Source organism: Myiozetetes cayanensis, unplaced genomic scaffold (genome assembly GCF_022539395.1).
Source record: "Myiozetetes cayanensis isolate MyiCay16 unplaced genomic scaffold, myiCay2020 scf15, whole genome shotgun sequence".
In the NCBI taxonomy this organism is placed as follows: Eukaryota; Metazoa; Chordata; class Aves; order Passeriformes; family Tyrannidae; genus Myiozetetes; species Myiozetetes cayanensis.
In genome coordinates, this window is record NW_026087159.1 from 13959175 (window position 1) to 13985223 (window position 26049).

At 51.1% G+C, this 26049-nt stretch overlaps 2 protein-coding genes across 2 annotated transcripts; one reads left to right on the plus strand and one right to left on the minus strand.

Annotated features, from left to right (window-relative positions):
• Positions 1 to 777: 777 nt before the first annotated feature.
• Positions 778 to 5094, minus strand: SNX12 (sorting nexin 12). Its single transcript, XM_050310686.1, has 4 exons — positions 4857 to 5094; positions 3332 to 3427; positions 2996 to 3120; positions 778 to 2538 (listed from the first exon to the last, which is right to left on the minus strand). Exons 1-4 carry the CDS (start codon positions 5019 to 5021, stop codon positions 2436 to 2438), a joined length of 489 nt encoding a protein of 162 aa, XP_050166643.1. The 5' UTR covers positions 5022 to 5094; the 3' UTR covers positions 778 to 2435.
• A 980-nt stretch (positions 5095 to 6074) lies between these two features.
• On the plus strand, positions 6075 to 25574 carry FOXO4 (forkhead box O4). The gene is made up of 3 exons (XM_050310513.1): positions 6075 to 6501; positions 15814 to 17049; positions 20351 to 25574. The coding sequence occupies exons 1-2, from the start codon at positions 6106 to 6108 to the stop codon at positions 17029 to 17031; spliced, it is 1614 nt and encodes a 537-aa protein (XP_050166470.1). The 5' UTR covers positions 6075 to 6105; the 3' UTR covers positions 17032 to 17049; positions 20351 to 25574.
• Positions 25575 to 26049: the final 475 nt, after the last annotated feature.

Consider the following 26049-nt stretch of genomic DNA (forward strand, 5'->3'; position numbering starts at 1 on the left):
AATCACCGCCCGCCTCCGCCCTGCGCCCGCCCCGTCCCGACCCGCCGGCTCCCCCGCCCCGCCAGCACACAGGACCGGGCAGACGCTCAGCTTCACAGTCCTTCTGTTTACTCGTGAGCAGTCTGGCAGGGCACCTTATCTATTCATCGCCCGCAGTACCCGCACCAAGAAGTTGTGTTGGCCGTGCACGTACAGGGAACCCCCGTACACCGGGGCAGGGCGCTCTCCTGCGGATCGTGCTGCCGCTGGAGCTGCCCCAACCACCGAGTGCCCAGCAGGGGTGGGACACAGCTGACAGAGCTTCCCTGGGCAGCCACCCCTGTGCACAGCCCAGGGCAGCTGCCCCAGGAGGGAGCGGGGGCTGCCCGTGCCACTCCGGGCCTGCCAGGAACGCAGATTGTCTGGTGATAGGCTTCACACTGGGCAGTCTTGTCAGCTGCAGGCAGGAGGCAAGAAGGGCTGTGCTTAGCCCACCCTGAACACCTCAGACCCTGCAGGGCAGCAGCTGAGATCCTGCTCTACCTCCTAAACAAGAAGCCAGCCCCATCCCCATGGAGCTGCAGGCTCTGGGCTCCAGGGAGGAACGTAAGGGGTGTCACCTGGATTGTGGATGTCCTGCAGCCCTCAGGACAGCCAGACCCACATAGCAAGCTCTGTTCTGGTGGTTCTCCAGCCCCACCAGTGCCCACCCCACCCCAGCGATTCCCATGCCACACCAATGCCCGCTCTGCCCCGGTGGTTCCCCCACCCCGCCAGCCCCCAGGACCAGGCAGAGACTTGGCTTCACAGTGGTTTAATGCGAACGGCACCGGGACGTTACACTGGACAGGGTGCAGACAGCTGGGCGGATGGCAGCCCCGCGCAGGGCAGGGGAAGGGGCCGCCCCGAGCGCGACCAGCAGCATCAGGAAGGCGGGGAGCGAGCCCCTCCGCGGGCACGGCCGCCTCCACCGGCACCGGCTCCAGCTGCCCCATGGCCCTTTCGGGAGCAGCTCCCTGATGCTTTCCACGACTTCTTCCCAAGAGCCACCTCTTGCTCAACAGCACCGGTTCCTCACCAGAAAACGAAGGAGACATTGGGAAGGCCTCAGGGAATGTGCCTGGCAGGAACGGGAGGGCAGCCACTGCAGGTCTGTGCTCCAAGAAAGGCTCAACTGTGTCACCACAAAGTGACCAAGCGCTTATAAACCAGCCAGCCTTGACCCGAGGAAGCCCCAAGCTGAGGCTCAACCTCACTCATCACAGTTGTGGCAGCTGGGGGAGCCTCCAAAGGACAGTTATGCTGCAGCAAGTCACAGCCTTGTGGTCCCCTCAAGCTCTGAACGCTTCCCTGATCAGTCGTGTGTTCTTGCTTCCACACAAGTGACTGCCTAGCTCACCGCAGAACAGGAGAACACAACAGGAGCCACTGTTACTTCTGCTTTGTAAGCAGATGTCTAACCTGGGACTGGCTGACCACTTTTCTGCCATCATTTTCTGGAGAGGTGGCCTCACCCCAGGCCCCACTGCTGGGCTCTTCCTGTGGCAGCCGTTCACGGATGCACCCTACAACTGCTCCCACCAGCCTTCTCTTGCTCCTCCTCAGCCAGACCCGCCTGCTCCTCCCTGCAGCTGGGGTGCAGGATAAGGGCACCAGGCTCAGCCCAGCAGGTGCTGCAGGGAACACCAGCACAGCAGCCCATGGCACCGCAGACTGTGACATTTCTGAAACCCTGGGCCAAGGCCTCACAGCACACACGGCTACAGCCCAGACTATCCCATCTTCCACGTGCCAAACGGCCCACACGGAGCATCATGAGAGCACACGGCATGGAAACCCCTCGAGCTGCCAGCAGCACGTTAGAAAGGAGGGGGCACAAATACACCAAACAGGTCTGTAACGCAGGAGGCTGAGTGCGGGGTTCGAGTAGGTGTTGGGTCTCAGCACTTCCAGACAGTGAAGAATGGGGGTTTCATGCAGGGTGAATGGGGTTGGATGAGAGACCGACACACCCAGGCACCTACTCACTGGTTTGGATAAACCTTACTAAAACGCTAATACCTGATGCGATCACTGACCAACATGACAACTGCTATTCTTCAAAGTCTCCTGCAGAGATGCTTGGGGCTGCACAGACAAGGGAGTGAAGGTCATCTCATACCTTCCTGTACAGGGAGAGAGGCAGCTCCTACACCAGAACACCATAAGCAAGTTCTGCTCCACACCTATCCCTAGACACGGGACAACACGCTCACTTGCATAAATCTTCACACCTTTAGGCCAAGACCACAGCCCAGTAGAACAAACTGCTGCCAGTTACAAAAGAGGAAAATACTGAACAAACTGGGAGGTTCAAGAGAGGAAAAGCTGGTTCAGAGAAGACAGATTTAGTGTAAAAATAAATGTCATTTTTGCAGGAGGGAGGGTGGAATGGAGGAAGACAGTGCCAGGTGCTCCTACTGGCGCACTTTCCCTGGGACGTAATTCCTATCAATAGTCTCCTCTTGCAGGAACATATGTAAGCAGCGCTCGTTCTGTGCCAGTGGGTGTCCAGCAATTCTGGAAGAAAATCAGATGTGGAGGTTAGCACAGCTGCCACCAAGACCCCACACCTCCGTTCCCTGCAGGAGGGAGTCAGGCAGCCGGCTCAGCACACCCGCACCGCGCTCAGCCCGAGGTCACTTGCTGGTACAACAGGACCAGTAAGAGGTGCCTGAGCACAGGGTGTTCCCTCCCATGCCATGCCCTGATCCAACACTACGGTGCTGGTGGCCCTCTGCAGCACAGCTGTTCTGCTAATGCTCACTGCACTCTCAGGAGAGAGCGTGAAACACAACCCACACTCAAGGCAGGGCTTGTTCCAGTACCACAGTTTCGTTACCCAGCTGCAGGCACCACCCTTCAGCACTGGCACCTGCCAGCAGCAGATCAAGACTCCCACATGGTGAGCCCACAGCCCACTTCCACCAGCAGCAGCCAGAGGCAGCCCACAGCAAACCCAGGACATCAACCTTACTTGTTAATAAACTGTTCTAGTCCCTGTCTCCGCTCCTCGATGAAAGACTCCTCAAAGATGCCCTCATCTCCTCGGAAGGGGAGCTGTCGTTTCAAAGCTTTTCCAGGCAGCGGTGGCACTACAATCTAAAAGCACAGAAGCACCCTGTCAGCAGAACAGCCACCTGCAATCAGATATCCTTTGCTGTTTGATGCTCATCTCCAGCCCCATTACGTGGACAGAGCCACAAAAAGCGCCCACCACCACAGCCTCTCTTCTGGGCAGCTCAAGATTATGGCTGGAACTGTTCCCTCCTGTCCTGGTTTCAGATACAGGCAGGTCTGAGCCAGGCCTCACCTTACTGTCTCGCTCCAGCTCATTCTTCAGCCATTCAAAGTCGCTGTATCGTCTCCTCACACACGACTCCTTCAATTTGAAGATCGGGAGGTTTGTCTGGAATGAAGCGGAGCAGTTAATTTGCAGGTCTCTCTGGAAGCCAACGAGCACTTCAACATGAGAAAACCAAGTCCCCTGAGAATGAGGCATCACAGGAACACTCAGCTTCCTTATTCAGGGCAGAGAACACCAAAACCCTTCAGATCCAAGCAAGCCAGGCTACTCGGTGCCAGCCATGCCCTCCCCCTCAAGTGACTATTTCAGGAACACCCCCCTTCCCCGGGGCACACACTGGAACCAGTGCTGACAATACAGAGAAGGATGACTTTTTTCCCTGAGTTCAGTCCATTTTGAAGTGATTCACAAGAGGGCTTCACAGCAGCCTGCAGAGCATAAGAACATCCAACCCTACACTGGCATCTCCACAGAAGAGCTAAAGGAGGAAATCTTCTCCCAGCAACTGTTCAAGGCCAGACCTCATGCAACAATCTTCTCCCAGAACAGACCACCTACCCTAACAGGCATTTTCACATCCATCACGTGTCACTGCATAAATGCAAAGCAATACCCCGTCCTTCTCCCCTTGCCACTGGAGCCCAACAACTGGCAGCTTCACCTTTAAACTTCAACCTTCAGCTTCACCTTTACCCCCATCAACACAGCCTGAAACATTCCAGGAACTGAGGCAGCAAAACCTTCTGATGGGCAGCGCTCGGATGACCGCTGGTATTACTGCAACACGATTAACTGTGTCCTTAAGAAGGCAGCGAGGTAAATCCAGCGGCACCTCCGCCGGTTTCAGTGGACTAAGAGGTTCCCGTTGCCACCTGCAGGCTGATGGGAGCCAAGCGCCAGAGTAGAAAAAAAACCAAACACCGATTCTTCTGAAAGGCAGGGGAGGCTCAGCAGCTAAATAATGCTGCGATCAGAAACCTAAGCCAGCACCACATCACACGCCAAAGGGAGCTTGTTCCAGGGAAGCTCAGTGTTATATTCTCCAGCTATCAGACGCAGAGCTGTGAAAGCGTCCCCAGCTCAGCGTGGTTAAGGCTCAGTGAAGGGAACACTGAGAGTGCTCAGCTCGCTGCACACACTCCTGGCTCACGAGCCCTTGGTAAAAGCAGCCCAGGAGGGGCAGCCCGCCTGCAGCGCAAGCGGCTCCCGAGACACTGCTACCCAGTTCTCCTCCCCTGCCTGAGATAACCCGCTCTGTGCAGCCATGCCCTGCTCAGCAGCCACCCAGCGGGGCTGTAGCGAGGGGCCGGGCGCAGGACCCTGCTGAGGCAGCACCTCCCCGTCCCTGCGCGCACTGGCCCCGGCGAACCCCCCAGCGCTGACCTTGAGCCCCGGAGCGCCCCAGCCCGGCGCTGCCAAGCAGTGACACCACCCCGGGCCCCCCCAGCCCCGTGTCCCCGCGCCCCGAGCGCCGCCGCCCCTCCCCGGGCCGGGGCGGCCCGGCCCCACAGGCCCGGCGCGGGGGCCGCACCCGCATGCGGAGCTCGTAGCTGGTGTATCGGGCGCGGCCCATGCCCACGGTCTGCGGGTTGAAGATGTCGATCTCGAGGAAGTTGCTGGGCGGCCCGTACGCGTCCGTGAGGTCCTGCGGCTTGGCGTTGAGGCGCCGGGTGTCCGCCACCGCCGCCTCCGACATGATGGTGCCGCCGCCGCCCCGCCCGGCTCGGCCCGGCCCGGCCCGCCCGCCCGCTGCCGCAGCCCGCCCCGCCCCGCGCATCGCCGCGCCGCGCCCGCCCGCCGCCTGCATAAACCCACACCTATCCAGAGTCCGGGGCCTGTCAGACGCTGCCCTGCCCGCGCACCGATGCGCGGCGCCCGCCTACCGCCTGCATGAGCTGGTGCCTATCCAGGGTTCGGGGCCACTCTCAGCCTCCGCCCTGCCAGCGCCGCCGCGCGGCCGCCGCCTGCATAAGCGCGGCGGGTATTCAGCCCGCGGGGCGCGCCCCGGAACCTGCATGGCAGGGGCGCTACCGGCGTCAGCCCCGCCGCCCGGGCCGCCCGCCGGGCCCCGCGGGCCGGGGCACTGCCTGAGGTCGAGGGGGCCGCGCTGCGTGCCTGGGATGGGAACCGGGGCGAGGGGTCGAGGAACGCCCACAGGGACTGAACAATACAGCGTCAGGGGCGCAGTCGGCCCCGGGCGCTCTTCGGCGCGGGGCCCGGAAACTTTGCCGTGGTTCTGACAGGCAGATCGGGACGCGGACCCGTCAGGCATTGCGCCAGGGCGTGTCCCGGAAACGGGGGCCGGTCCGTGACGGGACGGCGGAGGGAGCGGTGCCCCCCGCCCAGCCCGCGGTGTTGCGGCGCGCTCTGAGGCGGGTGGAGGAGCGGCGAGCGCCGCGGGCCCGCCGGGCCCCGCACGGCCATCGCGGGGACCTCACACGTCCATCGCGGGGGCCCCGGGCCCGCCCCGGCCCCGCGGGTTATGTAAGCGCGGCCGCCGCGGTGCCTGCTGGGAATTGTAGTCGCGCCAGCGCGCCGCCTGTCACGCGCACCCGCTGGGGGTGCGCCCCGCCCTCGGCCGCGGGGCACGCTGGGTACTGTGGTCCGCCGCCCCGCCCGCCGCCGCCCGCCACCGGCCCGGCGGGACTACGGCTCCCGGCGAGCCCCGCGAGCGCAGGCGCGCGGCGCGGCGCTGCTGGCTGGTAAACAGAGCGGCGCGGCGGCCGCGGGCCCGGGGCGCACAAAGGGGCGGCGGGCCCGGCGCTCCCGGCGCGGCGCCCATGGCGGAGCCGGGCGGGGCTGCGGCGCCGCCGGACATCGACCCCGACTTCGAACCGCAGAGCCGCCCGCGCTCCTGCACCCGGCCGCTGCCGCGGCCCGAGGCGGAGGCGGGCGGCGCGGCGGGCGCGGCGGAGGAGGGCGCGGGCGGCGCAGCGGCGGGGCCCGGGCGGGCCGAGGGGGCGCGGGCGGGCGGCGCGGCGGCGGCGGCGGCGGCGCGGAAGGGCGGCTCCCGGCGGAACGCCTGGGGCAACCAGTCCTACGCCGAGCTCATCAGCCAGGCCATCGAGAGCGCCCCCGAGAAGCGGCTCACGCTGGCGCAGATCTACGAGTGGATGGTGCGCTCCGTGCCCTACTTCAAGGACAAGGGCGACAGCAACAGCTCCGCCGGCTGGAAGGTGCGAGGGGCCGGGGCGGGAGGGACGGGCCCGGCGCGGAGGGGCCGGGCCGGGCGAGCAGCGGAGGCGCCTCCCCGGGGCCCGGCCCGCCCCGCGCTCACCTGTTGCTGCGGGTCGGCCCTGCCCGAACCCCCCTCGTCAGACCCGGCTCTGCAGCTGCAGCAGCTGCTGGCGGTGGTTACGGGGTTACCCTGCCCGGGCTGCGCCTTCTGCGCGTTGCGGGTAGGAGCTTTTCCCGGAGAGCAGCGAGGGGCGGCTCGCAGGCTGCGCCTGAGTTTCTGTGCAGGGTGAAGCGTCGCTTGGAAGGGTATTTTTTAATCGCGAGGCCGCAGTTTTTCGTCACGTGATGGTGCTGAAACTCAGTGTAAATAACTGTGTCGTGGCAGGCGTTCGAGAGGCTCCCTATGAAAAAAGGGCTCTGTCCCCCAGCCCTGCAGGGGCCGGGGGCAAATTCTGGTGGAGTTTGGAAAAGGGAAAGCAATACTTTGCTCCAAAGGCTCAGCGTTGCCTTCCCCTCTCGCTCTGGAAATAGGCGTGTGCTGGGTTCTGTCACAAGACTAAAGGCCGTTCCAGTGCTCTGCAGGTGCAGAGCTGTCCCCATTCCGGTGTTCCCGTTCTCTTTAGTCAAACGAACTCCAACAAAGAGAAAGGGAAATGTGAGAGCTGGGCTTGCAAAACAGCCCCTCAGCCCGTCCCGCTGTACCGAGGTGGATGCCATGGTGACCAGAGTCTAAACAGTGTGATCTGTTGCTGTCACCACAGACTGGCATTACTCTTGTCTGCAGTATTAGCAGTTCATCCACGCTGCAGCTTGAGCCAGGCTGTTTTGGGGCTTCTGTGGCCCTAGGCACTCCTTCCTCTGCTCGTGTGGCTGAACAGTAAGTCAGCACAGAGAGTTAATTTTGAACAAAAAAAAAGAAAATTAAAAAAAGACTGTTTCTGGTAGGTTGGCTTTCAGCTTGCTCAGCTCTCCAAAGTGGTTCGCCACGTGGTTGCCCGAGTGTAAATGTTTGCTCCAGAGCATGGAAAGGTGGTGAGAGGGATGCAGCTGTCACAGCTTAGACTGGCACAGGTCAATACAGAGCTTTTCACCTGTGCCATTTACCTGGCTCGCTGACAGTTCCTGGAGAGTGCACGTAGTTTGACTAAAATGGGTCATTTGCCTTTTCTCTTATGTGCAGGTTGAATCCTCCTTATTTGAGAGTTCTAATTTGGGACAGTGCTTGGGTGCGTTTTCTTACTCCAAATGTGTTGTGGTGTTCTTACACCAAGATAGTTCTTGCTTTCTCAATCTACTGGTACTGTCCTGGTCCTGCTGCCCCTGTGTGCAGTGACATTCTGACAGTGCATGGAACTGGTGCATTTTCTTGTCAGTGTGTGTAACAGCTCCATCTGTCTCTGGTTTTTTCTGTGTTTTAGTCATGTATTGCTCCTGGGACACGGACAGGTAGATTGAAATGGCAGAAGTTCTCCAGGAGAATTTGTGCAGATGTGAGAGTGAGGTCCCTGCTCAGATGCTGTTGTAGCTGTTCTGTGATTGGCTTTTCAGTGTGAAATGTGTTTGTAGCTTTTCAGCCTAAAAAAAAAAAATGTTGGTTTAGAAGGGGAAAAGAAAGAAATTTCTTGCCAAGAAAAATGAGGGAGGGCAGAACGACAGCAACTGTGGTGGGAATCAGCCTGTCTTATGATTAGGGCAGTTTAAAAGCCCTTCACTTTAACCAGGAAACAGAAAACCATGATAGAGTTGGAACTCTTGAACCACCAGGGGAAATTCTTACAAAAACTTGTTTTAGTTTTTAATCAATACTGTCAAAGTTTGAGTCGGTCTGTAGGGGAATGTGGTTCTGTGTATCTTAGGTGCCCTGGAGAGACAGAGTGGGCTCCAGGGTGTTCCCTCTGATCCGTTTTCTTTCCTGTTCGCTCCTCAAATCCTGTTGGCAGAGCTTGGCAGGATGTGTGCCCCGTCACGTGTGACCACAGGACTGACTTCTGGTCCTTCTTTGTGTTAACACACAGTTATATAGATATGCAAGAGGCTTTGTTTGGTTTACTGACTTCACTGTTTGCACCAAGATGCCTTAGACCAAGGCAGGTCAGGCATTTACAGTTTTACAGATACGGAGTCAATCAAATGAGTTCAAGTTGACTTTTGTGGACTTAGAGTAAAATTAATAGGTGCATGTTTGAGACAGACTGAATAAACAAAAGATGTCTCTTCAGCTGAGGAATGGACCTGTCTGGCTTTCTGGTTTTACTCTTCCTTGTTATTTTTAGAACTGTGAAGCTCTGCTTACCTTTTTTCTTTTTTTTTTTTTTTTTTGGTAATCTGTAAAATAAGAGAAAATCTTCTTGAGTTGCCTTAACTTTAGTGATTTCTCAGTTTTGATCTGAATGAGTTTGGATGAAGGAAATTAATGTGGAGCTGCTGCTGAAGGCTGATGTAGCATTTTGGTGCCTCTAAATGGTGGTACAGCTCTAGAGTTCTGGCATTTCTGTCATGTCTGGGCAGAGCTATACTGATAACATGTCCCATTTGTGTGCAGTGCAGTTCTAATTGAGATTTTTGAATGAGTAATTAAATGTGTCTTTAAAAACTTTTAATCTGCTTTAGTTAATAGGAAACCCATAAGGCTCGTTGTTGCTTCATAATTACTTTTCAGCTGTCCTACTCCACTGTACAATGGGGGGAAATGGAGCTGGTGCAGACTGCCAGGTGTGAGCTCCATGAGCTCTGGAAGAACCCCTGTTGTCCAGGAAGGTGGTGTTTGCTGTTCTTGGAGTGCTTCAAGCACCTTGCAAAGGGCACATTTGCTGTGTGTGCAGTCTTGTCCTTTCCCTGCAGTGATTCAGCTGAGGTGAAGAATTACCCAGCCTGCAAGGCACGAGTGTCCTTGCAGGGATGTGTGTGGGGCTTCTTGGTAATCCTCCCTGGCTGCTCTGCCAGCTACTCGGTGGATAAGAGGATAATTCCCTCTGCTTTTGAGCTTACTCGGAAGAGGAAGGTGTTGAGGGTTTGGGATGAAGTACAAGTGCACAAACCCTGCAGAAGCAGTTTGCACTGGTTGTCACATCCACGAGTAAGAGCAAGTTTGGCACAGTGAGGAACAATATTAAGGATCTGTCTTTTTTAGTGAAACAAACCGTGTATTCTTCCAAAGCTCCTCTTTTCCTTTGTAGGAACAGAATGAACTTTAAAACCAACCTTTTCACCCCCCAAAAATACTTCACTGAAACAAAAATCAGATGTTTCCTGTGTGTGCAACAGAAAGGGAAGAACAAATGATTCTGCACTGCTGCATTCGTTATGGGAGGCTGAAGTCACTCCTCTGTACCCTCGTACTTCCCATTCCCTTGAACTCAAATGTGTACACATATGTATGAGCAGCAGCTCAGGTAGTTGTGTTACAAATTAAAAATTACCAAGTGTTTGTCTGAAACTGGTGCCATCCGTGTGGAAACTTGTCCAGCTCTTCACCTTTATCAGAGTGGGCAGCATTTTCCTGAAAAACCTTCCTTGCCTTCCAGCCTTGTGTTACGTGCACGTCGCACGTAGCCGATATTAACTGGTGACCAGATGGATCAGGAGACCTGGCTGAGGGCTCAGGCACAGAGTCACTTGGCTGGCTTTCAGTGCCACAGCGCTGGCTCTGAAGGTCCCCAGCCCCTCCCAGAGCAGGGATATCTGATCTCCAGGCAGAGCATGTGCAGAGCTCCCTCAGGTTGGAGCAACTGCTTGTCCTGTGGCCCTCTGAGTCCCCTCCGTGAAAGAGAATAGGCCAACAGACAAAAGCAAGCCTGTCCATCTTCTGTACTGTTTCTGCTGCACTACAGCTGGTAGATTCTGCCAGGCTATCTTTATGTACAGTGTTATGTGAATACTTGTTTTGGTAAAGTTCAAAAGTTTATTGTTCATTGGTGTGTTGACTTCCACTCAGACAGCTTTTGGGTTTGTTTCTGTAGTCAGATCTGCAAATGAGCAATGATCACTTCCTAAAAATAGTCACATTAGCTGTCTCCTTATATCTGCTGGAGTGTCCCCATATCCTTTAAGATTTTTTTTGGCTCAGATTTGTCAGAACTTTAGCTTCTTAACTTGAACAGGTAAAGGCCTAAATCACTATCAGGAGAGCTTTCTTTAGTTTCACCAAGAAACCCTTTACCTGAACAGGAACATCTGATGGGAGCACTGGGTTTGCTTTGACATTTGGAAATGATAATTTCAAGGTCATAGAATCACAGAATGGTTTGGGATGGAAGGGACCTTAGAGATCATCTCGTTCCAACCCCCCTGCCATGGGCAGGGGTACTTTCCACCAGACAAAGCCCCATCTAGCTTGGCCTTGAACACTTCCAGAAACCAAAAGGGAACATAAAACTTCATCTCAGCATCTTGGCTCTGAGCAAAGTATAATCCTGCCCAACCTTCAGCCTTGTTCAGGCTTGTGCCTAGGGGAGGCTCAGTCTGGGGGTGTCTCTGCTGCACAGAGCCATCAACCTCAGCCTGTGAAGAAAGCAGGCAACTTTCTGTGACTGTGCTGAGAAAACCGATAGTGTTTATTCCTAAGTTCACGTGCCTGGAAGGATACAATTCCACACTAAATCTTCTGACATGAAAAATGAAGAATGATGTGTTCTAACTTGAATGGGAATAGTGATGTCATTGCTGTCATCATTGGTAATTAAATCCAGTTACTCCTTAATGGTGTTGTAGGTGCTGTTTCCTGTTAAGTTTGGTTTGTTTTGGTTTCTTGGAAGTTGCTGCCCTGCAAGGGAGGGAGGGAGGGAGGGTCTGGCTGTTTGAATTCCGGGGAGCTGGGGTGAGTGGCAGCTGCTGGACTCTTGCCATTACCTCACATGGCCCCAGATGCATTCACGTGCTGGTGGAGATGTGCTTAATCCTGGCAGCAGGGGGATGTTTTCTGTCCCAGCTGCTGACAGCCTGGCTGGGATTCCTTAAAGCAGGAGGGGGAGAACAGAGGCCCAACGATGGTTGTTCAGGTGCTGTACTGAGGAGGCCAGCAAGGAAACCTGAGGAGCACTGTTGACATTAACAGGCCATTCTTGTAAGCCCTGAAGGAGTATGAAGTACAAGATTTGGGGTTCTTTTTTCGTTTGAAGCCTTGTTGGCTGTAGCTGTCCCCCTCAAGAGTGGGAAGAGTTTGTCTTTTAGTGACAATGCATCTGCCTCATGCAGTGCTAGTCAAACTGCTGTAAGATTTTGTTGCTGCTCTTTCCTGCTCCCTGCCAGCTTGTTCTGGAAAGCTGCTTTGCTGAAAGATTATTCCCTGCAGCACAGCTGAATTTTCCAGGCAGTCCTCAGAGATGGCTGCTCCCAGGCTGCCAGTATTACTTGTTCCAACAAGTTTCTTCTGCCCTACCTAATCCTGAACAGCTTTTTTTGTGTATGCCTGCCTTGTAAACTTGTAAATCGCCTCGGTCTTTGGTTTTTAGAGAGCTGTGATCATCTGCTGGCCTCCCACTGAAAGATTGCAGCAAGGAAAATGTTCTTCCTAAGATAGAGATCCCCAGTCTGCCGAGCTTGACGTCTGTGCTCATGTGTGCCTTCTGGAAGGGGGTTGCTGGGAAGTGCTTTGACTCCCTGGCTCTGGAGGAGTTGTTTACTTTGCTGGTGCAAAAATCTCTACAAGGAAGACTTTTTTTTCCTGAAGCCCTTGGAGCCAAGTGGCCGGGTGAGTGCTGAGACAGGCACTGACAAACACAGCAGGCGGAGCGTCCTCCCCTCGCAGCCTCCCAGGAATGCCATGGCAAAGGATAATTCGGCACAATTACAGGCCTGGCTGTGGAACTCTGGGGTGAGACCATGCTCTTTGTATGCCTCCAAGGCAGTGAGAGTTTATTACAGGCAGCTGCAGTGATTGCATATCTTGCCTCTTTTTTTGTAAATTATTATTTCTGTCTCTCATTCTTGAGGGAGACTTTTTGCTAAGAAATCTGGTGCCTCTGTGGTTTGTAGCATAAACTTGATTGTTCCTGGGAGAATGGCCAGGAAAGGATGGAAGCCACTGTGTCTCCTGGAAGGATAGCTCTTCTGTCTTGTGTCTTTCTCAGCAGAGCTTGTGCTTGGCCCCAAGTGCAACTAGGAGTTTTTACCAAGAAGAAGATTCCATGTTGTGGTAACTGAGATTTAGAGAACAGTTTGTGTGTGCTGCTGGGCACACTTCTGTGGCTACTCCATGTGTCCTGCTTTGTCCACACAGTGGTTGGGACCTGGTGAATGGTCCAGCCTTCAGTGTACAACAAATATCTCTAGCCAAACTTTGGGGTTTTTGCATACTACCTGTCCTGAATTTCAGACTGGTTTTGTCTGAATGTGGTTTACAGGAGTCATCTTTGGTCTGTGATGGGTTTAGAGACACAGGCTGGCATTTTTTTCACAGCAATACTTTAACATACAGCCATAAGTACCACTGTAAGATACCTGAATAAATGACAATAACCCACCCCTAAGTAGTGCTTGAAGAGGTTCCTAAGGATTTGAAGGATTCCTGCTTGTCCCTCTTCAGGTCATGCTTCCTCACGATCAAAGAGTTGCAGAGTCAAGACTCTGTGTGTTCTGCAGGTGCTCAGACCAGCTGGGATCCTCCCACACTGCTGAAGTTGAGCATCAAAAAGTGAATGTCATCTGTATGTTGCTGGTTTGAGTTGCTTAATATCAAGAAAGGAAATATGCCAGGGTTGCCTGGGTGACTGATCTCTGTCATTTCCTCTCCTGTCAGGTTTGACTTGCTGTTCTGTGATTATTTTAGCATAATTGATTCACCCCTGGCTTTCTCAACGAGATTTAAAGGGTGCCCTCCATAGGGGAGGTGTATTAAATCATTCCAGCAGGTGCATCCTTGTGCTGTCTCACAGCACCCAGACTGGTAGGTGAGCTGATTCTGTTGTGTTTTGGGACACTCTGGGCTCGAGTCTGCAGTTTGCTCTGCCTCCAACCACACATTTTGTTCTCTTCCTTAGTTTTCTGTACTTGAACCCCACAGTGAGGCAGTTCAAAAAAACAGGCAGAGATAAAACGAGCAGGAAAAGTAGTTGTCAAGGAAGGACAGGGCTGCTTTTCAGTTGGGTTTGCTCTCTGAACTAGCTCATAGGGTCACAGATGCTCATGTTATGGAAGGAGGAGAGTTTAAAGGTGAGGAAGGAAGGAGTAGTACAGCAATTATCTTTTTGTACAGCTCTGAGCCATTATGGCAGTTTAGCAGTAACATGTAAAAGCACTGAGACTGTTTCACAAAAAGTACCATGTTTCACATGTTAGTCCTAGTCTCATTCCAGTATGTCTTATTTCAAGCTGCTTTTCAGACAAAAAACCCCAGAAAATTCGTTACTAAAATAGTCCCTTAGGATAATTTTCTTGAGGTTTGTGTTACTGAGCTGCTTGCACCAGTGCAGTGTGCTCTTGCTGACACAGCAGTTAAAGCCTGGCTGTAGACATGCAGGAGAAGAAAACAGAAATCAGTTGTGAAAATTTAAAATCCCGAACCTATTGATTTTAAAGTTCCATTTTAGTAAATGGAGCTAAAAAAGCAGGGGGTTATGAGACTTCAAACGTGTCCTCTGTGTGCAGGCTCTTGGGTCATTCCTGACAGAATTTGGTGAGTTCACAGGTTACTTTCAGGAGAATAAATGAAGAATTAGTGACAACCTCTTGATTCTTATTGCTGGAGCATTCAAAGTTGTGCACATTTACCTGGGAAGAGGGGTGGGATTCTTTGGAAATGAAAGCAGCAGCTTTCATTTGGGGTAGATGGGGTACCAGCCTGAATTACTTATTTCAAGGCTTGAAGGGAAGGAAAGCTTTGTTTAGAGAAGAAGGCAAAATAATAAAACTGTTCCATCAGGCCCTGGCTCTGCAGTCCCTCTCCAAGTAAGAACACATGTATTCTTTGATACTGGTTGCAACAAGCAGCCAGTCTTCTCCAAAAGCTCAACAGCCAAAGGTTAAAGTCAGAGCTAAGCCAGGATGATTCTCATGTCTCCTTCCCTCTCCATGAAAACTTTCCACTTTGCCTGGATTGTTTATCTACATCTGCCTTGTTCTAGGATAGTACTTATGGTGAGGTAGCCAAAATTAGCATAGTGAGGACTTTTCCGAGAGGAAAAGGGTGGGGAGAGGGAAAGCAGCAGACAGGAAAGAACTGTGTTGAGAGTTGGTGGAAAAGGATGATAAAAGCACGGTTAATTTTTTCAGAATTAAGAGAGTATGCAGGAAAGCTGAAGGCTGTTATGTATCTTTTAGTTTATAAGAAAAAGATGTTGCTCTTGGAGCTCTTTGATCACTGTTGTGCTACCAGTGCAGCACCTTTTAATGATCTGTAATTTGACCATCTGAACAAATTTGGTGCAAATATCAAATAAATGCACGACACAGGCCTCAGGGGGAGTTTATGGAGGATCTGTTCAAAGAGTGAGATTGTTGCTGGGGAGTTTTATCAGTTGCAGGATGAAAATTCAGTTTTGTGGTGGTGTACAGGTATGTTAGCTTGCAGTTTTCAGCAAAGCTAAAGCAGAAGAAGGGAGCTGGGAGAGGCAAGGAATGTGTGTCTCGCCAAGCGGAAAGATGGGAGAGGCTAAAACTGGCATGTAGTGTGTGGGAGTGCAGTATCCACTGAACATCTCACCCTGGCAGAGACACACAGCGAGGGAAGTGCAGTGCCTCCCTGCAGAGGGACGCTGCCAGGCTCCAGGATTAGTAGGGCACTTGTTCCCCAGAGTTCCACTCTCGTTTCTCCGGTTTTGGGGCGGGGATGGTAATGGGTCTACTGAATTAGAAGTGTTTTGCCATTTCTCTTCGCCCAGACTGTTTAATTCACTGCTGTGCTGGGCTTGAACGTGACTGAAAGCTGGCCATATAAACATTAAAAACTTCAGCCAGGTTTATGCTGGGTAAAGGGGCTGTCATAAGGGTGGGAGCAGCATTAGCTCAAATTCATTGAGGCTCATATTGAAACTGCAAGCTGCATTTGAGAATTTGCTTACTTGCTCTGTGATATGCTTACTTCTTGCAGATTCTGTATGGCCTTTAAAGATCTCCTGTGTTATTATTTTGCTGGTTGAAAGCTGCTAGTTGCCATGGTAGTTTCACCCTTGGCGTTGCAGTGAGACGTGGCACTGCTTGCTGGTGCTGCCAAGCATGTCCAGACAGAAATACCAGGTTATTATGGGTAGGCCTTCGTTATAACTTTCTTCTCTGGATCCTGTCTGAATGAGTTCGTGCTTGTGAGATTTCTAGGTGGGAGGTGTGTCAACTGCCAGGTCCTCACAACTTGTGGTTTTTGTATTTGTTTTTTTCAGAACTCCATTCGACATAACCTGTCCCTGCACAGCAAGTTTATTAAAGTCCATAATGAAGCCACAGGGAAGAGCTCCTGGTGGATGCTCAATCCTGAGGGTGGTAAAAGTGGAAAAGCACCAAGGAGAAGAGCTGCCTCCATGGACAACAGCAGCAAACTCGCAAAAGTCAGAGGTAAAGCATCCAGGAAGAAGCCTCCTCTCCAGTCTGCACCGGAATCCTCTGCTGACAGTCCTGGCTCCCAGTTTCCTAAGTGGCCTGGGAGCCCGTCCTCGAGAAGCAATGAGGACTCTGACGTGTGGAACACCTTCCGGCCTCGAACCAGTTCCAATGCAAGCACCATCAGTGCCAGGCTTTCTCCTATCCTGACAGAGCAGGATGACCTCCATGATGAAGAGCTGCTTCCTTCTCTGGTGTACTCCAGTGCATCCAGCAACGTTCCACCGACTGTGACTGAGGAGCTTGAGCTCATTGATGGGTTGAATTTGATGTCTCCCAGCTCATCTGTGCTATCTGCCCAGCAATCTGCCTCCAGTGGTCAGATCCAGAGAGATTCCAGCTTTTCCTTGCAGAGCCCAAGTGCAGCTGGTCAGACTTTTGGCAATTCCCTGTTTAACCCTGTCGATATTTCACTGCAAAGCTCTGTCAGCCATTTCTCTGCCCCTCAGACCTTGGAAGCTCTCCTGACACCCGGCTCTCCGCCTCCAAGGGATGTTATGATGACTCAGGTGGATCCAGTTCTCCCACAGACTGGTAACAGGATGAGCAGCCGAACTCTCCTGCTTCTGGGTGGACAGGCTGCCCAGAGTAAGATGAGCTCAGGCAATCCGCGGGGAAAGCCTGCAGAGCAGCAGGCAGAACCAGTCGGTGCCAGTGTTTTGCCATCGACGCTTCCCATAGTAACATCTCCTCAAAACACTGCCAGCATCACCAGTTTGAAGGCTCCAGTTTCTGCAACAACTGCCCAGCCAGTCCAGCTGGGCAGCCCAGTGCTTCTTTCATCTGCCAGCCCTGCTCCCTTGGGATTGAACCAGGACAGGCTGCCCACTGACCTGGACATTGACATGTACATGGAGAACCTTGAATGTGATATGGATTACATAATCAACAGTGAACTCATGGATGGAGAAGGACTGGACTTTAACTTTGAACCCATTCTGCCTACTCCCAGCTATCCCAGCACCTCACAGGCCTCCAACCATACCTGGGTACCAAGTTAACTTCAGGAGCACAAAAAGGTAGGTGCAGCTGTGTAAAATGCTACAGCTCTGTAGCCCTGTCTGGGGTGGTTCCTGTGCCCGACTCAGCAGCAGTTAAAGGTAGCTCTCTGGCAGTGCAGGTGCTCTTTGAGAAAAAAGCTTTTGGTAAAGAGCCACGTTCCCTTTTAAAAGGAGAAAAGGCTGTGTAAAGGTAGGTGGATTTAACTTCTCAGGTAATCGGCTCCTTTATGAAATAGAACAGCAACCTGAATGAAACTCCTGTTGTCTGCTGTCCCTCAGGATGACTGCAGCCAGGCAGTGCCTACAGCTCTGCAGTTAACATGGGAGCATGTGCTGATTCCATAAATAAAGACATGGTCCTCTATGTATAGAAGAGCCAAGCACAGGCTGTGTTTCTATCCAGGTTATTATCCTTGCAGAATTTCCTTGTGTGTGCAGTAGCAAAGCATGTCTGTGTCACGATTGCCTGCTTTGCTCTGCGTGTAGCAGGACACAGTCCCTCTGTTTTCACACCTTCTGCCCTGCCCTTACTTGGGATAGTGCCTGTAAGGTCTGGTAAGCTCCTTCAGCAGTGTTATCTGCTGAATTGCTCATGTACCCATTATTGGAATGGGAAACAGGAGCCCGTGGTGCAGATGGAGATGGAAGGAGGGATGTGTTAGTGCTGTCCCATGCACAGCAAAGCTGCCTCTTCAGCAGTTTTTCGTACTTGCACAAATAGAGTCAGTTTTGCAAATAGTGTATATGAGAACAGAGTTAAAAATACATTCTTTTCTGAGGGTGTGGCGCCCTGATTTGAAGCATTTTGACCACTGAGGCAGTAGAAGAATTCAGAAGTGGAGCTGAAGGCACACTTCACACCTGGACCTTGGCTAGCTAACAGAAAATGGACAGTCTGGAGCATAGGCTGGGTATTGGTTGGAAAGTAAAAACCTTGCCAAGAGTATTTCCTTTTTAGGAGGCAGATATGCTATTTGTTAGTGTTGCAAATTCAACCCCTAATACTGTCCTTCATCTCTGTTAGGACTGTTTGCACATTAGTGACAGAGGCCGTGGCCTTTTGAAGTGTTTCCACTGGATATTGTTCTGAGCTTTTGTGTTGTGGGGGTTTTTTTTGTTTGTTTGGTAGGGTTCAGTGTTTTGTTTGGTTTTATGCCACGCTAGGGCAGGCCATTATGCTTGGGGAATACATTGACTTTTCAGGGATGAAATGTTTTTCACAGGAGTGTTTTTAAAACACGTGTAAGCTGGGCTGGGTAGACAAGACCTCTCCCTACAGAATGAATGCCAGATGTAGATTATTTTTTTAGGAGTGTAAAGCAGAGAAGCTGAGGGACAGTTTATCAAAGGCTACGTTCTAGTGCTGTTGAAGAAGAGGGAGAACACGAGCTCTTAACAACATGGTGATGTTCTTGTTCCATATTCTTACTCTATGTGAATTGCTTATTCAAACCAGAAGAGCAATGAGATGTTGAAACCCCCAGATTTACTTTGTTCTACACATGAAGTGATATTTTCTGGGAAATATGCTGGACATGTGCTCACTGAAGGAGTGAGATCTGGAACAGGTTCTGAGGCACTATTGTGTTTGAGCAGAGAGCGTAGCTCCCACGTGCCCCTCGGCTTTTTTCCTTTCATATCCTTACTATTTTTCCATATTAAATTCACACTGGCAAACGCTACTCTAAGTGATCCCTAACCTAAAGTTGTCCTGAGTAGTTCCTGTGGGCTTAACTTGTTGCCTTTTGGGTCACTTTTGGGTATAATGCCGAGTGAAAACTGTTCAGCTATAAATGACAGTGATCACACTCTGATTTCAATAGCTGGAATGAAACTGAAGTGGGGAAATAATTCTTTGTAGGCAAGGGAAGATCTTTAGGAATAAGTGCTTAGTGTCTCTGCAGAACTGGGGAGGACATGAACTAGTTGGTGTTACCATGGTGCTCAAAGCTCCCATGACTTTATCACCTTCTTGCAAGTTAAATGCCAAAAGAGCTTGCCCACAGCTTCTGCAGGAGTCTGTTTGAACTCTGCCTGTGTTTCTTTATTTGGAGATTAGAGATCAAACATGGAAACTTTGCCTCTGCCCAGCAGCAGTACAACACCCACAGACCAAGCTGCAGGAAACTGAAGTCAGCATGTGAACAATTTCCTTCAGTAGGAAAATATGAATTCTGCAATTTCTGCTGTCTGGTAGCTGCAGCTCAGTTGTAAACCTGTCCTTCACTGGTTAAGGGACTAGATGTGCAAAGCCAGAGCCTTAGTGAGCAAGGTCACGGGAAAAGAGTAGCTACAGGTGGAATTAGACCATGGCATGCAGGTGCTCACTCAATGCAACCACTCGTGCCTTCAGCACTTAATGTGAGTGCCCTCCTTTCCAGTCACGAGAAGTGTGGGTGGCCACCCGACTGTCTCTGAGCAGCTCAGGGACTTTGGGCTTTTCTTGCTCTGCTCCAATTCTCTTTGGTCCAAACACTGGAATTTTATCGGCCAGAACATTAATAAATCAATAAAACCCTCATCACCTTGTAACTTCCCAAAGCAGCCTGTTGCTCTGGCTTCTAATTATTGTCCTTTCTTGATCAGGGCTGATTCCCTCTTGCAGTTTTTTTCTCTTTTCACAAGTTTCTTTCATGCTCACTATCACTGAATCCAGCTGAGGGGATGCCCTACATCTCTCTCCCTATTCTGCCTTCCAAAGTGGATCACAGACCTACAGTGGAGGTTTTATGTCTGTGTCTAAAGTCTGCTTAGACATATTCCAGGGCTTGTTTGAATGAGTTGTGACAGCTTTATTGAGGGGAGACAGAAGACCTGAGAAGGAATCTTTAGGCTTTTGGGGATTGAGATATCTAAAAATGTTTAAATACTTGCAGGTAGATACAGGATTTCTTTAAACAGTTTAGTGTGTGATGTCTAAAAATCTCTTTTTTAGTCTTTTCCCTAGCAATTGATATTTGTGTTTAAGGTGAAAGAGTAGTTCTTTTTCTCTTCCTTTCTGCTTTCCTGCAATGCCTCTGGTGTTAGCCAGGTCCTTTTTTTAAGCTTCCTCATCTTGCAGAGCTTCGTGTGTGCTGTCAGCTTACAGGAGGAGTGCTTACTTTTACCTGTGTGATTTGGTTGTGTCCTTGTCTCAGTCCCACTCTGAAGCTTGGAGCTGAGCAGTTGGATCCTCCACTTGACTCTCTGTTGATCAAGGTCTCTTGTGGTCTGTGTTTGCTCTGTAGGGGCAGACTTGGTAATTAACTCCTTATTTGTGCATCTAGGACTCCCACTGAAGCTGAGATCTAACCAGTCACTGTATTTTTCTCCTTCCTAGTGTCCTTCAGGTTTTGAACATTGGGTTCTGACTTCACTTCCCACCCCGGCAGAGAAGAGAATGGAGCACGTTGGATTCAGTTTCCCTGCACATCATGCCTTGGGCAGAAGGGGCTGCCCATCTGGGAAGAAGGGGCAACCTGCATCTGGCTGCAACAGGAAGAGCTTAAAAATAATAATCCTGTTCTGTGCCATGGCTCTTCCTACAAACCTGACCCTGCCTTGGACCATCTGGAGAAGCCCGTGTCCAAAGAGGAGCCCTGATAAAAACCTCGGCCAGAAGACTCTGTGCCAGGCAATAGTGTTTTCCTGTGTGCTGAGTTGGGTTTGCTGCAGGAATCCCTCACTGGCTGTCCTCTCTCTGCTATGGCAGAAAGTCTCCCAGTGCCTCGGACTGGTGGAGGGCTGGCTCTGCTCTCGCTTGGCTTGCCCGTGGGGCAAAGCAGTTGGACTTCCTGATTAAGCCACCAGATGTGCACTCGGTCTCCCACAGACTCACAGAGGAATCGGAGGGAGCTTGTTGGTGGAAGCCCTGTGGGAAAAGGGTGTGCTGTTTCAGGGGGCGGTTTCAGTGGGAGCATCCATCGTTGTTCTGCAGGGAGGGGTGGTTGAGGTATAGGAGGCTTCCTGTTGTCCACCCGGGTGGAACAGGAGGACACTTGAGTTTTTCACTGTGCCAACTGAGCCCCATTGAATCAGAAGCACGTTTTGAGAAGTCCCTATGCTGTTCTCAGCACTTTCCTGATACACCAGGCTGCTGTAAAATAAGCACAGGTGCTAGTAGCTGTTTCTGGGACACTTAAAAACATCATTTTGGGTTTGTTTTTTGATCTGTCTTTGCTACAGCAGCGAAATGGAAAGCCTGGGTGTGGCCTTAACAGAGCCCTGGTTGCTTTTCAGAAGGGCATTTTCTATAGATGAAATATTTTTTTACTAATCTGGGAACTTTCTACAGCGAATATGAAGCTAATGTAATGTGTGTCCCTATTATGCATCTCTCCGTCTGAGAAGGCAACAGAGACAGACTTCTTTTTTCAGAGCTGTATTAGGAACAAACACATTTGATGTTTGATGATGTAAATGATTGAGGAGAAAGAATTGGCAGGTCCCCGTGGTTTCAAACCACCTTGGGGGAGAGTTGTACATTATTGTAATCTATATGTAAAAGTAGGTGCAAATTACATAGAAGCTTTTCTAAACCTTTTTTGAATATATATTATATATTTTAATTGAAAAACGAGATTATTGGATAAAAAGAAACAAAGCACATCTGCTGCACCCGTCCCCTTGATACCAGATAACACTACAGTGTGGGAGGGGGCAGGCCTAAGGCATTTTGGGCCAAGAAGCTGAAAATGTTACTGGAAAGGTGGGAAGGGCACTGCAGTGTGATGGGGAGTGGCTGCTCTCCCCAGAACAGGCTGAGGGAAGGTGCCTGGCATGGCATTCAGCCACAGCTGCTCAGTGCTTGCCTCGCTGGGCACTCCTGCCAAGCCAAGAGCACGAGGTGAGGGAATGCTAATCATTAACAGCTCCTTCTCAGCTAATCCCTTAAGTAGCTGGCCTGCAGCTGATACATAGCACGGATTCCCTAGTCTGCTAAGGAGATGGTGTGGACTGCATCATGCTGGATCTGCTGACACTCCGTATAACCCTCCTGGAGGGTGTGATCAGTTGTATCGTTGGTTTCTGAGGGGTTTGTTTTCTTGCTGAAGTTTCTGCTACTGCTGGGGAGCTTGAAGCCTGCAGGCTCACCCTCACGGGTGTGCCTGGCATCCTGGCTCTGTGTTCTTGCAGGGCAGCAGTTAGGGGTCAGAAGATTAGTTCAGAGCATTAGCTGGCATTTTCCTGTCACTGCTTTGGTGTTTGCAGTGGCAGGATCTGTGGGAAACGTGATGCTTTTGTGATGTTCTGGTAGGCCTGGCCTGGCAGAAAGATTCTCTAGTCCTTTCTGAAGGTGGCTTCAGTTCACAGAGTTTGTATCATGCAGTGCAGTGAGCCATACTGTTTTACCAGCTTGTCTGCTCTGTTTTCATTTGAGTGGAGATTGGAATAGGAGTGGTTGCCTGGTTACCTGCAGCAAGGAGTCTTCAGAAGTCTTATCTTCAGCGTGCTCTGCCATCAGAGCCTTTGAATAGTTTGATAACCTTTGCTTTGAAGGCTGCCTCCACGGCAGACCTCCCACAAATTCACCCACAATCTACACGTCTGGCCACACCTCATTGTAACAAACAAACAAACAAAAAGGTAGCCTGAGCTGGGATTCCGGGTCTTGCAGACTTGAGTGGTGGATGCACCTTCTCACTGGAGTTAGTTCATTACACTAATGGATAGAAACCCTTTCCACAAACACCTGATGGCATGAGCCATACATGAGAATAAATCAGCCATTCTGAGCTGCAGCTAATAGAGCTGGAAGGAGTTTATGTCACTTGGCACATAATATGCTAACTTGTCAGCTTGGGCCCTGGAGGGGAAGTTGATCCCATGAGCTACAGAGCAAGTGGAATAGCTGCCCATGCTTCACAGCCATGTATCAAAGGACAGGACACTGCTGTGTGTGGTCATGTTAAATGTGAAACTCTGGCTCATTTCCCGTGAAAACGGAACCCAAAGTGATAGGAAGGACAAAATTAGTAGGCAGTGCTTCAGACCTGCAAATCCATGGTGAGCCTGTTCTGGCTGGGTTGGTCAGTGGGGAAGAAGGGCTGTCCACAGGCTGTTCCAGAGCATCCCTTAACTGTGACAGCACCAGGAGCTGGCCTGGTCTCTGTCTGCAGAGAGCCTGGCCCTGAGCACTCAGCACCCCAGGGAGATCTGACATGATCCCAAATATTACATGTCCTCAACCTGTTCCAGCTGAAGGAGATGCAGCACCAAGGCTCATCATGGTCAATGCCCTACAGTGGGAGTTAACAAGAGATCCTGTCCTTTGATTAAGGAATAGAGCACTATGTGGTTTTTTTCCATACTCCCAGGCCAGACTTCTGGGGAATCACCTGTCCCTGAGGACAGCACTGGAGACAGGAGCACCTCTGGCTGGAGTCCTGCTGCACCAGGGTGCTGACAGTGATGTTTCTGCCTTGCAGCAGTCCATGCAGGTGCTTTCTATCTTCTCCTCAACGCAGCAGGAGCTGTCAGTGGCTGAAGAAGCCTGAGAGTGCACTAGTGCTGAGGTTGGTGTTCAGAACACTCATGGACTGCTCAGTAAACAATGAATGTAATGTTGCAGGGTCAAGCAGGCAACTTACCTTCTCCTTTGTTTTTAGTAGGATAGCTTGTGTTGTGGGCACAGAGGGCAGGAATAAAGAGAATTCAGGAGTTCTACAGACACTTCTTAACTAGGTTCATTTTCATAAACTTTGAGCTTTTCCAGCCTGGGGTATTTCCTCATAGGACACAGGAGACTTTAAAGTTCCTAAACTGCTGCTTGCTGAAAGGCTGTACCTGGCAGGGGGTTGCTCAATATCTGTCCATTTTTTTGTATTCTTGCTCAAAAGTGTTTTTGCTGCTGGCTGCTGCAGGAGGTGGGATAATGTCTTGGTGGCTCTTCATTCTGCACCAGCACTGCAGGCCCCACGCTGGGGGGTGAGTTTTTGCTCTAAGGAAGGATTGGACTGGGATTTTGAGAGCAGCTGTTTAGGGAAGGGGCCAGTGATGAGGGAGTGATGCTCCTGGAGTAGTGCCTGAGGGGAGTGGGCAGGGAACCCTTGGCATGAAGCCTTACTTTGTGCTGTGTTCCTTGTCCTCACTGAGCTCAGGTAACACGTTTCTCCATCTTCAGAGGATCAAATGCCATCTTTCACAGTGTGAAGCCACCATGCAGCTCAGGGCCATGAAGGATTTGGGTAACTAGACCCATGGAGCTTAGTAGGAGGCAGACTTGTTGCTTTTATTTACACCTGGGTTTAGCAAATTGCTTGAGCTTTCTTTATAATTTAAGCATATTTTACTATGCTCCCAGCTTCATGTGAGAGCTTGAAATATCGAAAGCTTCTTGGAGCCCTTAATTTTCCTTGTTGATGTGTCTAAAAACATGTCATCCTTACCCTGTGCTGCTTTAAAAAGAAGCAGTCGAGTCATCCTGGTGAAAGGAATGAAGCGTTCCAGAGCCTGGGTGTATTCATAAACAAGAATCATAATAGAAGCAAAGTAGCACTAATCAGCTTTTCCAAAGGAAATGCCTAGAAAGCTTTTATGTAGATCATAATTTGTTAATTTTCTTACTTAGTTGCTTATTTATAGCCACACTCAAATGCTTCAGGGCTAGCCTTGCTCCAGGATTGAGAAACCTGTGTCTGGTGCCATGGGTAGGAGTGCCTTGGAAGTGGTGTCCCAGAGCGTCACCAAAATGTGAAAGTTTGGACCCATTATATAAAAAAACCCACAGAGATCAATCAGCTTTGGGACATGAGCATGAACAGGGATAGCTTAGGGTTTGCCTCAGTTGCGTGTCCAATGAAAACCACGTTCTAATTAACGTGGGGAAAAGCAAGCAAGAGGTGACTTCTGAAGGCCAAGACATCAGTCCTTGTGAGAGCTCGGTGGCACGTGGTGACCCATCACCACAGTGCTCGAGCCTTCAGGAGAGGGATCTCCTCTCTTCACCACCCTCTGTGCACCCTGACGTGTCTGTAGCTGATGGAAAACAGTCTCTGGTGGCTCAGAATCCCAGAGCTAATGCTGTGGTGTAAAGCAGGGAGAGGAGGCAGCAGAAGCTGAAGGTGACAGAGCTGGTGGTGGTGCGTTTCTGGTTCTCTGGCTAAGGCAGCGTTACGGTGCGTGGTAGAGCGGGATGTTCACAGCTGGTGTGGGGCTCCCCGAGGTGTCTTGAGAGCTTTGGCTACACAGAAGATAGGTTACTTGTCCTGAAAGGAGCCTTCTTCATAAGGCAATGGGGGTGGTTCTGTGAAATGATGCTTCCAGCACAGTGGAGTCTTCACCTGGTGCGACCCCAGGAAGGGTTTCTGCATTGCTAGCACAGATGTCTGCTGCACACAGGGCAGGCACCACTAGCTGACATAGTTTCCACCCCATCCCCTCTGCACTCTTTCACCCATTTCTCACAATACATTTTTTTAGAAAATAAACCTCTGCTTTTGTTTGCTCTCTGTAGCAGTGTAACTTCTGAACCATTACAGGCTCTTTGTTACCATCTGTGCTAGCAAGACTAGAATGTGCTAGACTAGGGGGGAATGTTTGAAAAATAAAAACCTGTAATCCTCTGCTCTGTGTCTCATCCAGTTTGTTCTGTTTTCCTGGCAAGGACCAGCTGTTTTTCCTTGACATTGTCTTTCCACTGCCCTTCTCACCTCTTAGGGCAGCCCCTCAGTTGGCCAGAGGTGGAAGGGTTGCAGTGTGACAGCCCACGAAGGCTCCAGTGTACTCTGCAGCGTGTAGAGCTACAACTTCCTGGCAGTGTGTGGGATCCATGGGGTGCCAAGCCCTAAAACTGACCCTGGGGAGTTTTAAGTCCTTCAGGAGTAGTCTGTAGAGTTGTTCTAAGCCCTTCATTCCTTGGCCTTCTAGACCTGAGTGCAGAAGGTGACTCCATGTTATACAGCCACATTCAGATATCTTTGTGTGTCAGCAGCTCTACCTGTTATCTCTGGGAACAGAGGGATGGATTTGCTGCTACTCTCTTCTTTCAGCCACCCAATTCACAAGTAGATGCTGACACATAATTAGGACAGATAAGCA

Bases quoted from the DNA above. Each gene is read 5' to 3' on its own strand.
- SNX12 (XM_050310686.1), bottom strand. From the start codon at position 5,021: ATGTCGGAGGCGGCGGTGGCGGACACCCGGCGCCTCAACGCCAAGCCG. The intron at 3,428-4,856 runs GTGCGGCCCCCG...GCTTCATTCCAG, and splicing joins GCTACGAGCTCCGCATGCGG to ACAAACCTCCCGATCTTCAA. The intron at 2,539-2,995 runs GTAAGGTTGATG...ATTTTCTTCCAG, and splicing joins CTAGAACAGTTTATTAACAA to AATTGCTGGACACCCACTGG.
- FOXO4 (XM_050310513.1), top strand. From the start codon at position 6,106: ATGGCGGAGCCGGGCGGGGCTGCGGCGCCGCCGGACATCGACCCCGAC. The intron at 6,502-15,813 runs GTGCGAGGGGCC...TGTTTTTTTCAG, and splicing joins ACAGCTCCGCCGGCTGGAAG to AACTCCATTCGACATAACCT.